Source organism: Hyperoodon ampullatus (assembly GCF_949752795.1).
Source record: "Hyperoodon ampullatus genome assembly, chromosome: 7".
NCBI lineage: Eukaryota > Metazoa > Chordata > Mammalia > Artiodactyla > Ziphiidae > Hyperoodon > Hyperoodon ampullatus.
In genome coordinates, this window is record NC_136920.1 from 11,128,021 (window position 1) to 11,141,415 (window position 13,395).

General features: G+C 49.8%; 1 protein-coding gene across 7 annotated transcripts in view; it reads right to left on the minus strand.

The window, feature by feature from the left end:
* Positions 1-9,979, minus strand: part of MARK2 (microtubule affinity regulating kinase 2) — a gene marked incomplete at its 5' end in the record, with an annotated part of 58,361 nt that extends 48,382 nt beyond the window's left edge. For all 7 annotated transcript variants that reach the window (XM_079707296.1, XM_079707294.1, XM_079707295.1 and 4 more), the window contains one exon: positions 9,926-9,979. In XM_079707296.1, the coding sequence (XP_079563422.1) occupies positions 9,926-9,979 (54 nt within the window). The remainder of the gene's footprint in view (positions 1-9,925) is intronic.
* Positions 9,980-13,395: the final 3,416 nt, after the last annotated feature.

Genomic DNA, 13,395 nt, shown 5'->3' on the forward strand with positions numbered 1-13,395 from the left:
CGGGGGCTACTCTTTGTTGTGGTGCGGGGGCTTCTCATTGCAGTGGCTTCTCTCGTTGCGGAGCATGGGCTCTAGGTGTGTGGGCTTCAGTAGTTGTGGCACACAGGCTCAGTAGTTGTGGCTTGTGGGCTCTAGAGCGCAGGCTCAGTAGTTGTGACACATGGGCTTAGTTGCTCCGCGGCATGTGGGATGTTCCCGGACCAGGGCTCGAACCTGTGTCCCCTGCATTGGCAGGCAGATTCTTAACCACTGCGCCACCAGGGAAGTCCCAGAAAACTTCCATATTTATGCCTTAAAGTACTACCTTAAAAATTCTAGCAAACACAAAAATAAAGAAGTATACATTCCACTGGCCAAGAGTGATGACGTCAACACACATCATTTAGCTTCTGGAAAACTCCACTGTACACTGGTGAGAGAATGAGAGTGAAATAGGCAAATACTGCATTAATGTTACAGTGAAAATTATTTTGACTTTGTATAGTACCAAACAGGTCTTAGGGACCCCAAGGGTCCCCAGACTACACTTTGAGAACCAAGTTCAATATTGTGCTACCAAAATTAGTAAGTGCCTCCCCAGATCTCTCCCAAGACAGGATCTAGAGTTATGGCATTCCTGATTGGTCAGAGGAAACAGCCTAGAACTAGCTTAGACCCTGTCACCAGGGAAACTGGGATGCCATCCCTAATAAGTTGTCAAGTTGCCAAGCCTGGATTTACTGAGGAACGTGGCTCCAGAGACACAAAAATAAAATGTTTTCTAAAGCAGTGAGTCCTTAACTTTACAGAAATCAGAGGAATAGGAGAAAGAAAGGACTGGGTGGTTCTGGGATTTTATACATGAAGGCGATCTCAGACTAGCAAAATTCCTCTCCTGAGCCATGCCACAAAAGAGGCATACAGGGCTTCCCTGGTGGCGCAGTGGTTAAGAATCCGCCTGCCAACGTAGGGGACACGGGTTCGAGCCCTGGTCCAGGAAGATCCCACACGTCACGGAGCAACTAAGCCCGTGTGCCACAACTACTGAACCTGTGCCCTAGAGCCCGCAAGCCACAACTACTGGGCCCGCGGGGCTAGAGCCCATGCTCCGCAACAAGAGAAGCCACCGCAATGAGAAGCCCGCCCACCACAACAAAGAGTAGCCCTCACTTGACGCAATTTCAGAAAGCCCGCGCGCATCAACGAAGACCCAATGCAGCCAAAAATCAATCAATCAATCAATAATTTTAGAAGTTCCCTTAAAAAAAAAAAAAAAAAAAAAAAAAGAGGCATACAGGCGTACAACCAGGTAAGGCAGTGGTACATGGAGATGAAAATCCACGATGGACAGTGAAAAGGAAGGAACAGAGTTCAAAGAAACCAAACAGAAAAAAAAAGGAAGTGAGACACAAGTCAGCAGAGGGGTCAAAAGGAAGAGGAAAATGCACTGACAGAAACATTCCCTGATGAGCTCTGCGGCGACACTGTTACCTTTCTCCCTGGCCACAGTGGCAGTGTGAAAAAAACTGAGCAACTTACTTGCTGTTCTGATAAGGCATTCAGGCTCTAGAAGTGGCAAGCAAGGAACATCAACAGGAGCCAACTGAGACTAAAATCTCGGCCCAAGATTCAAAGTCCACAAATCCACAGGAGCTGCTGAGAAATGACTATCACCCTCCCTCCCAGGCCTCACAAAGGGGAGGCTTTCTTTTCACTTCAGAAAAGCCAACAAAGGTAACAAGAATCTGCCCTTGAAGGCCCCTCTGCTAGTGAAAAAGGAACCTAAAATCATCAGCTGCTAAGTTCCCATGTGGTCTTTAAGAGAAACAGGGAGCTTTCTCCTGTTGCCAAAGGGTAAATACTGCACGTGAATAAAGGAACACAATGAAAGAGATCCTGGCACTAGGTGGGGCCTCCTCTAACACCCGGATCCCAGCAGCTCAGAAAAGCCCATGCTCCAGAAACTTTGGATTTGGCCTTCCAGCCAATGAAGAGACTGCACATCCACCACCACCACCACCACCATTCACCCCACAGAAATAATGGGCAGGCAGAGGGTGGTGTGTTTTTTTTCCCCTTTAATCAATAAAGTTGCCTAATATTGATATCTTGTAAATAAACGAAGTATCATTTTTTAAAAAGTACTTTCAAAAGTACATAAGCCTCTCCAACAGCATCCTATTTTCTTTTAGATATCTGATTTAAAAAGAAAACTAAAATAAACAAACAAATTAAAAAACCCAGAAATGCTAGGAAAAGCACCTATGGAACCCCAATGGCTGGAAGAGGCCAAGGTTCTTCCAGTCATTACAGAGACATTCCAAATTACGTCCCTTATACTGACCTGGAGCTGTGTGGCGCTCAGAGAAAATTCACTAAGTTGCTCAACTGAAACAACGATGACGATAATTATTACGTCCTGCCAGCACTATTGTAAGTGCTTTATATTCATTAACTCTTTTAATGCTCACAACAACTATATCTCTAAGATAGGTATTATTATTACTCCTTTTTCTTTACAGGCCTAGAGGGATAAAATAAGCCCAAGGTCACAGTAGGGGCCGACCCAAGATTCCAATACAGGGACTCTAGCTGCAGAGCCTGCTCTGACCACAGTGACACCATTTATTGGAAGTTTGAAAGTGCTGGGATCTCCTTTCAACTCTGCCATAAGCTCAACTCAATCAGAATGCTAATGCTAGACCAAGAGGGCCTAAGGGACCCCACTTCCTGTGACTGGAGAACCAGTAATTCAAACTCTTTTGGGCAAAAACAAAGCAACAAGCCAAAAATGCTCCCAATGCTATGTGCAAAGGCAGTCAGAAGATGGCCATCTGTGGAGAGGAGGTGAGGAAGTGATGGGGTAAGGGAAAACCAGCAGACACTCGGGTCTAAAGAAGGTGAAGGAAAAAGGGGGCCACCCTGCATATAGGATATGAGTAACCAAAACAAAACCTTCAGTAAAATGGTCCTCAGGAGAAGCAACGAGTAAACCACTGTAGCAGCAACAAGGACATAAGCTAGAGCTCTGCCTGCAGGTAGCTAGCTGCACTCATTAATCACCAAGCTTTTGGACTTGGGAGCTTTCTGCTTAGTGGGAGACTGAGAAAACAATCCTGCTACATCAGCAGCACCTGCAGTCTAGTCGCAGGGGGCTCAGAATCCTGCTATGTCCCCTCCCTGAGAAAGATTCCCTACTGTGCTCAGGAAGTGCCAGCACGTGGTGACTGAAGGCTCCCACCTTTCCTACAGGTACCTTGATCAGGGACACTCAAACTGTTCCCCATGGCTGAAGTACCTGTTGAACTGCTAAAGATCAAAAACTATTCTCTCTCCTTTTTCTTCTCCAGCGGGTCTGGACAGACAGTACCTATGTACCAATCCAAAAGGTCTGGGGTCTGGTTGGATTTAGCAGCCAGATCACGACAGCCAGGAGTCAGCAGTCCGATTCCCTTCCAGAGCCACACGTGGGGAGCCAAGCACAGACCTCCTGGCCAGGCGAAGGGCCTTTTGCCAAGCTGTGAACTGCAAAGAAAAGGAGCTCTATCTTAGAGCTTCCAGTGAAAGGTGTGTAAGACCAAGCTGCTTTGAGTAGCATGAGGTGTGGAGAAAGCCCACTCACTGGAGAGGCCCAGCTCAGAGACCCATTCAGAATTAGGAGGGAAGGTGGTTGTTTACAGACCTCCTCCAAACTCATGCCTCAATGAGCAGAGCCCCAGAAGAGGCACATCTTTGTATTGCCAATTTCCCAAAGAGCACAGAGGAAAAGAGGCCGAGGCGGCTCAAAACTAGCTTGACTGGTTCCACAGAGAAGCCGCTGGTCTGCTCCGCCTTCCTTATGTTAAAAAGAAAAAGGTGGCTTGGAGCCAGTCGTTGAAACACCCCCCCCACCCCCCACCCCCACTTCACTGTCCCACAGGATCCACCTAGCCACCAAGACCAGTATCCATCTCACCCTCCCTCCTACCTACTTGTGATTCTATGACTTCATAAGCCTAAAATCAACCATTTGCTGCACAAGAGGAAATATATTTGTTTTTTGCCCTTTTCCAATGAGAAGGAATAAATGAAAGTAAGGGGGAATGAGTGCCAACCCAAAGACAGACATCTGTGGAAAGAACTCCCCACAGGGACCAAAAAAACTTCAAACACTCTAGACAAAACGGACATTCAGATGAAGGGATCTAGCCTACTTATACCCGGCAAAGGAGAAGCAGGTCGAGTGGGCCAGAGAAGGCCCTGGGACCCCTCCTCCTCTGAGAGAGAACTGGAAGCCAAGGGGGCCAGATGTTCTCTTGGTGCTTTTTCAGAACCAGATGTACCATCTCAAAGTCTAAGAAACAGCAAAGACATTCAATAGCCCGCACTAAAACGGCTGTGGCGGGGTAGTGACGCTCTGCTCCGAGAGCTGGAACTTTCAGAGTTAACATGGCGATAGACAGCCTCTTCCCATGCCACAAGTGGGAAATGGGTGGTTTCCTCCCCCACTAGGTTTGTAAAGCCTTACTCTTCCCTTTGCTGAGACAGAAGGGGAAAATGCATATATAACACTTCAGTGACTCATATTTGATGAAGGCTGGGAGACAGCCTGGAGAATCCAAGCTTCAGGTGCAAAATGTACAAATACTGGAATCTACCATCAAGAAAAGGAAACCCAGCCACCTATCTGGTTTGTCATTTTGCTGAACTTCCGCTGAAGGAGGAAGGGCCAGGTTTAAACTCCACCCACCCTTTCCACAGCCCTCTCGATTTTTGCTTTGACGCAGGAAAGTGGCGAACGTGGCAGCGTCACCATGGCTAAGAGAGAACCAAACCCTTTCCACGTCTCCTCCCAAAGCAGAGGCCTAGTGGTCAGTCTACAGCTTAACCCAGCTCAAGGAGCTGGGGCTGGACCTGGTTACTACAGGAAAGCCTCATCAGGCAGCCTCAGGGAAGGAAGGATGACCACCCTCCTTGTCCTTTCCATCTGCTGAGGTTACTTCATCCCAATCCATTAATGAGCTTCAAAGTGCTGCTGGGGGGAGTCCATTTAGCAGAGACGCTATCATGGGGCCAAGGGTGGCGCCCAGCCCCCACCTCACTTGTCGATAATGGGCCACAAGGTCCGACGCTTAGCTGCACTCTAGGCATAAAATATTCATTTAAGTCGACATAGTACATATGAAGAAAGTCATGGAAGCTCCTGGGAGAAGAGGAATGCCAGCCAGGTGGCTAAGTGCTCAATGGGAAAGAGTTCATGAAGGCATGGGTTAGTCCTGGTCAAATGCCCACTGAGAATTAGGCTGTTCTGTCCAAAGGGGAAGCAGTCTAGTCTGAGATGTTTTTGACTCCTAAGAGCTCTAACCATGCAAACCTCTCAGAAAATAAATTCTCAGTCTTTTCCTGCCTCACAGGCATCAACTCTATTTAAGACATCTATGCTGAAGAAAACTCAAGCCCAATCGTTGGTCACCATCCGAAAGATTCAGTTATCCCTGTGCAAACTTGATTCTAATCTGAAGCAGGCCGAATTTCAATGACTGCCTTGTATCCAGCTGTTTAGCTACTTCCCAAAGTCCACAGACTAGAGAGAAATTATTACAATTTACTAGGTAGCTACCTTTACCAGGTTCAAAGGTTGTAGTATGGCAACTCTATGAACTCCAGGGGCTCCTAGAGCCCTTGGTCTAACAATACCTCTTTCCTGTTTCGAGGGTGAAGCAGAAAGTAAGAATGTCAGACTATATGGTCTGACATTCACCCACACCCCTGACCAGAAGGCAGAACCACCAAGGAGCCCCTGGCCAGGGTCAAAGGGCAGAGGTCGGAGTCAGCACCCAGAGCATGGGGCTTGCTGCACAGCCTGCAGGACAGGGAGTGAAAGGAGAGCGAACCGAGCTCTCTACAAGACAACACTAAAACCAGATCACTCAGTGAAACATTCAGCCAGAATCAACACTGGGATCCAAGGGATATGTATGTTTGGAGTGGCTCAGTGGTTCTGTACAGGATTCTAAAAGCTAGATTTGCTCTCTCACCCACACTTCCAAACTCCTCTTCCCAGAATCATCTGAGAGAAGAAACAATGCCACTCACTCCTTGGAGGGACAACAGCAGCCCCCTCCCTTGCCCACTGCAGCAGAGGCAGAGGTGGGTGGGCAGTGGAAGCCTCTTGCTTTCTCTCAGGTGCTTTCCCTCAGGAGCCCTCTCTTGTGGTTCCTGAGGCCCAGAGGTGGGGCAGGTATGAAGCCAATGTAGGCCCTCGACCAGGTGTTACAGGAAGCTTTCGCCAGCGGCAGGTGGACTCTGCAAGTTGGACCCCTCTCCACTTGCCTATTACTGCTGCTGCTGGCTGGAAGACAAACAGTCATCTTGCTGATTGCTTTCACCACTGCCAAGCCTCCAGGCCAACAGAGCCACTTGGAAAAGTGAACAGAAAGCTCAGCTCTCAGATTAAGAATGCCCAAAACTACCAGCCCCAGGTCACAACCCTCTTTCTGCAAAAGGAAGAGTCTATGACTGTGAAAAAGCACATCTGCAATCAGGTGTCACAAAAATCACAATAAAGACAGGGCTTAACTTTCTTTTTATCTCCTACTTTCACTGTTAGAAGCAGAGTCGACAGCAAACAGGCAATCTCTCTGCAACACGAGGTTTATTTTTATGCTTCAACATTTTGTGTGTGTGTATGTCTGTTTAATTCAGATGTGATCAAAGAGCTCCTAGAAACAGCTTCTCATCAGCCACATGTTTTAAAGAAAGGGGGAGAGAAAGAGCAAGAGATTGGAGCTCAAAGACAACCAGCAGAGTTTGTTTACCTATTTTCTTGTGAAACCAATTAAAATAATTTAAATCTAAATAAGATAATAGAGAACCTTTGTTATTTTTTTAAATTTATTTTTGTTTTTTGCGGTACGCGGGCCTCCCACTGCTGTGGCCTCTCCTGTTGCGGAGCACAGGCTCCAGACGCGCAGGCCCAGCGGCCATGGCTCACGGGCCCAGCCGCTCCGCGGCATGTGGGATCTTCCCGGACCGGGGCACGAACTCACGTCCCCTGCATCGGCAGGCGGACTCTCAACCACTGCGCCACCAGGGAAGCCCAGATAACAGAGGACCTTTGGGGGAAAGAAATCAAACCAACCAAATCCCTTGCTTTTTATTTCACAACATTAAGGCTTATGCAATGACCACTTTAGCTAGAATCGCAACAGGACCAAGAAGAACTTTCTGGTCTCACCCAGTGGCATGATCTAGCCCAAAGGAGACCAGTGCTTCAGGCCTCTCTAGCCGTATGACCAGAGGAGCTGCTACTTGTCTTTTTTCTTGTTTTAAAAAATACTGCACCTGCCCGTTATGTTTTTCGAAATCCACACTTTTATTGGAACGAGACTTAATATCAAGTCAATGGTGCGGCTACCCTGAGAATGACAGAAGAACCAATGAAGCGGCTCAGGGGAACCTAAATCCATGGAGTGGAAACAGGATGAGTAATTCACAATTTGGAACAGGATGACAATGTATGCAGCCAGTGCTCTGGTCAAAGTTATCAAAGAGCAGCTTACGTTCCCAAATGGCTCACAGAGTTCTGCTATCACAACATCAGGAGGCGTGCACCGAGTTCCTACTATGCGCTCAGCATTATGTGAGGCTTGTAGGGAAGAGAGGAAATCAATGCACACATCACAAGAAAAAGACCAAGGCAAGAATACATTTACATGGAGTAAAGAGCACAAAGAAACCACATTGAGGCACTCTGTTACTCTACTTTGCTGAATACAATGCCCCCCACAGCCTTGCTGAGAGAGTAGGCACTCCACGCCACTCCCCAGATGCCTGAGGGTGCCAGTCAGTCACTTGGCCTCCTCCTACCAGCTCAGAATCAACAGTCTGGGAAAGTCCTCTGGTTAAGCAGGGTTTACCTGCTAAACAAAGGCTGTGATAGGAAAAGGAATGGAACAGGCAACCTCAAGAGGGCCTCGAGAAAGTGGTTCCCAGTAAGGAGAGAAACAGCTGGCACTGGAGGGAAAGACTGTGAGATACAGACCGTGCTCCAGTTTCCAAACACCTCAGTCCCATACAGAACCAGCTGCCAAACCCGCTGATGAAATGGAAATCAACCATCACTCCCTCTCAACCCATTTCAACCCCAGAAGCAATCAGTCAATCCATCAGTAATGAAAGGGTCAACCACTGCAGAAAAACTTATCCAGAACTCCTCTTGAGTTCCTGACTGCCCAGATGACAGAGAGTGAGGGGGTAACAAAAGAGAAAAACATCAGAGAAATGAAAAGAGGGTAGATTTTTCAGAGAAAGGTGTTAATATGCAAGAGAATATAACAACAGTTCTACTGCACTAAGGAGAAAGAAGGAAACAAGATGAAAACATAAATAATGTAGTGAGGGAGAAGGATGCAAAAAGCACTTCAAGCCCCACAGGAGAAGAGCTCTTTTTTCAGGTCAAGTTTTTCTGGCCTAGTAAAGTTCTCCACCACCAAGTTTTTTTGGCCTAGTAAAGTTCACCAAGGTATGACAGGCAAGAGACTCTCCACAGAGCAGGCAGCAAGGGACACTAGAGATGGTGAAAGAAAGGGGAGGGGTGGAAAGTGGACGCCTCTCGGCTAAGAGGTGAGATGACACAGAAAAGGCTAAGGCTTGGGTGACAGATGATAGCAGTGATTGCCAGGATGAGGGGGAAGTGTGTAGCTCAAGAAACTAGCGTGCAAAATTCCTGGCCCGGGGGGTTACAAAGACTAGCCAATCACAAGGGGATGGATAGGGGCATATGCGGGAAAAATAAACATGATGTGAAGAAGGCAGGAAACTAATATGGAGATTACAGGCAATCTTAATTAAGAGGCATAGTAAGTAAGATGGGGTGAGGGCAGAGAAACCAGAAGGCAACAAGCAAGGGGGAAGAAACTATGTAAAGTGACAGATCCAGTAGTGAAGAAACAAGAAAGCCTCACGGTTTGTGTTGCGGTGTAAGAGGACAGAAAAGCAAGGACGGGGATGCGGCAAGGCCTGGGAAAGGACCGAGCAACAGGTTGTGTAAATGAAGTGGGGCTGAAATACTGAGTGTCTTTCCCTCGGTAGGAAGAGCCCAGGGAGAAGGCTGGTACAGCACTCACAGTGAAAAACAGGAGGCCAAGACTCAGAAACCCAAACCCCAGAGGAAGAGACCGTGAGGGATCCAAAGACTCTGAAGGGAGTGAAGACTGGAACCCCAAAGACAACCTGTGGGAAAACTATGCGCATGACAGCTGTACGGGAAAACACGGAAGCAACAAATGCCAGCGCGAGGCACCAGGGAGCTCCTGGAGAAGAGAAGGGAAAGTGATGAGCAAAGAGTAGGCGAAAGATTTGGAAAGGTGATGAGGGTGGAGCTGGTGGGTTGCAAGCAAGAGGGAGAGCACAATCTGGAAAACTGCAAGAGGCAGGGTAGAAAGCCGGGGAACTGGAAGGGGATAGGGATCGAGAACACAGTCCGGGGCAAGGACCCTGAGGGTGATAACTGGGACTGGGAGAACCGGTGCGGGCGGAGGGGAGGCGAGGCTGGAGGGATGGAGGAAGAGGTGGACAACGACCTGGGGCAAATCGCAGGGTGCCAGTCGAGGAACAGGAGGGTGGCTGCTTTAAGCGTGGGTGGAGGAAGACCAGAAAGGTCCCCGAGAGAAAAAGGGAAGGGAAGAGGAAGCTGGGGAGGTAACACGGAAGAGCGCAGGAGGGCGGTGAGGGGAGAAGGCGGGGGGGGGGGGGGGGTCGGCAGAAAGACAAGTGTACAGCTTGGAGTCTGGACGAGGTGGGTCCCAGGAGAGGACTCGGAAGGGAGATGTACGGGGCCAGGAGGCAGATGACAGGGCAGCCGAGGCTTACAGGATGGCAGCAGGGGCACGAGGGGAGCTGAGGAGGGAGGAGGCTCTGCAAGGGGCCCAGCCAGAGAATTCGGGGAGCCCTTAGGGCTCCTTACCTGCTCGGTGTCCCTCTCGTTCAGCGTGGGTAGGGGGGTCCGGGCGCTGGACATGGCGCCGGTATCTCAGGGGAGGGAACCGAGAAGCTCGGAGGAAGGGAGGGAAGGGAAGGCGCGGAGCCCGGCCGGGCGGGGCTTCTCACAGCAGGGGCACCCGCCGCATGGGCCCCGGCCGGGGGTGCGGGGAGGCCGGACTGCCGCTCACGCCAGCCCGGGGATGCGCCGCTCGGGCTAGGCCGCGCCGGCTCCGAGCGGCTCCGGACCGCACCCCCCCGACCCCCGGCTGGGCTGTGCCGCCTTTCGGCCGGGCCGCGCCGCTCCGCCTACTCTCTGCCGCCGCAGCCGGCCGCCTGCCTCGCTCCTCCCCTGCCCTCAGCGGCACTGCTCCGCGCCCGGCACACAGGCTGCCGCCGCCGGACCTGCTGCTCCCAACATGGCCGCCACCACCGCCGGCCCTCGGCTCTTTCCGCCGGCAGCAGCCGGAAACATCCGAAGCGGCTAGAAACGGGAGGGGGGCGCGCCTTCTCCTCCCGGCCACGGACTACTGGTGAATTCCGGAAACACCCGAAGAAGGTAATCCCGGGGACGCGCGCGCCTCCTCGATTCCGAAGACCAAGCTTCGGCTCTGTTTGCGGAAATCCACGAAGGGACTCCGGGTACTCCAGCCACGCCCACAGGCCTTTCCCCGCCCACTTCAAACTGGTTCTCGGCAGTTTCCGGAAACACCCGAAGCCACCCCGCTTGCCTTGAGCCGACCCCGCCCGCGTCCCGCCCCGCCGCCGCCGGCGGTCGTCGGCCATTTCCGGCAACACCCGAGGCCGGGCGAGCCTCGGGTCATTCCCACGGGTGGTACCCAAAGTCTGACTCTTCGTTTCTTTCCGTCAGTTTTCGGGTATTTTCAAACCTTGAACAGGGAACGTGGATCACGTGTGCGTGTTACCATTTGACTAAATAGAAAATAAGGCTGTTAGCTATCCCTGCTGTTGGCATCCTTTGGTTCTAAGGCAACTTCCTGTGTGTGTCCTTTCGTCTCTCAGCTAGCTCATTAAATACATCTCATTTATCATCCAGCCTGTCTATCAACATGTGTGTCACCTGTCAGATGCAGCGTTAGTCTATTACCTGTTTACCTACCGTTCATCACCTGCTGTCATCTATCTTGGCTTCTATTTATCTATCCATGCACCCCACATCTAGTCCACAGGGCTCCTCAAGGTCCCAGGCAAGCACCAGGTAAACGTCCTTGGCCCCCAGCTGCTGGAAGCTGCACAGATCTCCCCAGCCCTGCATTCCACCTCCAGCTGTGTGTAGTGAAAATGCTGTGTGATCTTGGAAAAATCACATAACATCTCTGTTTAGACTCCTCAACATTCTTATATTGACAGAATCCATGCCTTTGTTCCAGTGATGACATTCTAAATAACATCTTTGAATTTGTTACCTTCTTTTTCTTTCAGAAAGAGTCTTTTGCTTGTTCAAAATAGCACAAAACGGCATTGCACTATGACAATGAATCACACCAGTTCCCTTTTAACTATCCCTGTGAGGTAGAGCAGGAGAGACATTATCGTAATTCACATTTCAGTTATCCCTTCTAAGACAAGGAACTCATGGGAAAGAAAGGAGAAACTGGTTGAAAATGAGGATTCCTCAGGATGGCACAAGGAATGGACACCTAGAGAGGCTCCTTTTCTTCTCTGGCCTCAGTTTCCCCATCAATGAATTGAGGTCATTAGATTCTTGAGCTCTGAGGTCCCTCTCATCTCTGGAGAGCCCCTGACTTTAACAGGAAGTCCATGTGGCAACCTGAGTTCACTCTTCACTTCCTCCTAGACTGTCTCACCAGGGAGGGGCAGTAGGCTGACTGGTCTGATTCCTCAGGCTCTAAGCGGCCCCCACCCATTGTATCCTGGACATGTTGAAAAACCACCACTCCCAAACCTACCCTAACTTCAACAGCAGATAAGGTAGGCAGAAGCCAGAGTCCCCACAAGAGCCAGAGACCAAGCTCAAGTAACAAGTTCCCAAAGGTACAGGAGGAGAGAGGCCCAAGGGCTTGTGGGGAAAGAGTGCTGGTTGGACCTCTGACACTTGACTTCCAACTCCAGCTACAGCTTATTGAGCAGAGCCCTTGGCTAAGTCAACCAGAGAAATAGGCAGCCAGACAGAAGCAATGAGAGGATGGTATGAACATACTTCCTAAGGCAACAGGTATGACCTACAGTCCTAGTAAATGCTCGGGACTCCATGACAGCTCCTCATGCCCCACCTCAGCTCCATTCAAGCATCCAGCCCTTGAGGAAGAAGTTGGCGAAGGAACACAGAAGGAGGTGAGAGGGAAAAAAGAGGAAGAGGTGAAGCCAGAGGACATTCCCCGACCCCAAATTCATCCGGAAAAATCCATGAGAATGATGTGCCCTCTGGTGGCCAAAGGGAGACTCACTGTTGATTCCAGTGCCCCGTGTAACCTCCAAGGCTTGGGTCCCTGGAATAAGGGAAAAGGGGAGGGGGTTGGAGGAGTAAAGGAAGGTGCACTCAGGGGTCTTCCCTGGCCCCTGTCTAAGCAAACTTGACTAAGCAAACTCTACATCCTCCATGCTTCTACTCACTGAAGTTCTCATCCCTGCACTCTGCCCCTTAGCCCCTGCCTCCATACTACCTGTTCTCTCCTCTTCCTCATAAGGCTGTCTAACAGGTCTCCCTGCCTAGAGTCCCTCCAACCTGCCCCACCAGCCATGCCAGAATAATCTTCCTAAATTCCAGCTCCAGTTACATCTCTGCCCTGCTAGAAGGCTCTCACCAGCTCCCTTGTGGGTTAGGCAGGCTGATTTCATGAGCCTATGACCTGTGCAGTCACATAAAGCCCCACACTTAAGAAGGGCCTTGAGCTTGATTTAATGCTCTACTGTCACCCCTCTTGAAATTTTTACCAAGGGGGCCCTGCATTTTCATTTTGCACTGGGCCCCACAAATTTTGTACCTGGTCCTGGTGGTAGGAAAAGACTTTGGCCTGCACTGAAACCTTTGCACAGTCTGGCCTCAACTTACCTTGTGAATATCCTCTCCAACTAGGTATCACTGGTTGACACCTCCCTGCAATTCGTGCCCTGCCACCAAGCTCTCTCACCTTCACGCTTCTGTTCAGGCTGATCAATTGCCTGTCACCTACCTCACCTGGAATTCTAGATGTCCTTCAAGATCCAGTTCAAATATTGTCTTCTCATACCCACCTAGTCCTCTTCAAAAATTAATTATTACCACACATTTACCTCTCTCTAATCTGCAAATTCATTCATTCATAAATCTCTATTGAGCATCTACTATGTGCAAGGCACTGTTCTAAGCTCTTCAGATATATCAGTGAACAAAAGGTCTCTGCCGTTGGGGAACTTACATCTCGACTGGGGAAAGACAGACAACAAACATAATACATGATAGTAAATATTAAGTGCCATGGGAAAAAACTAGTC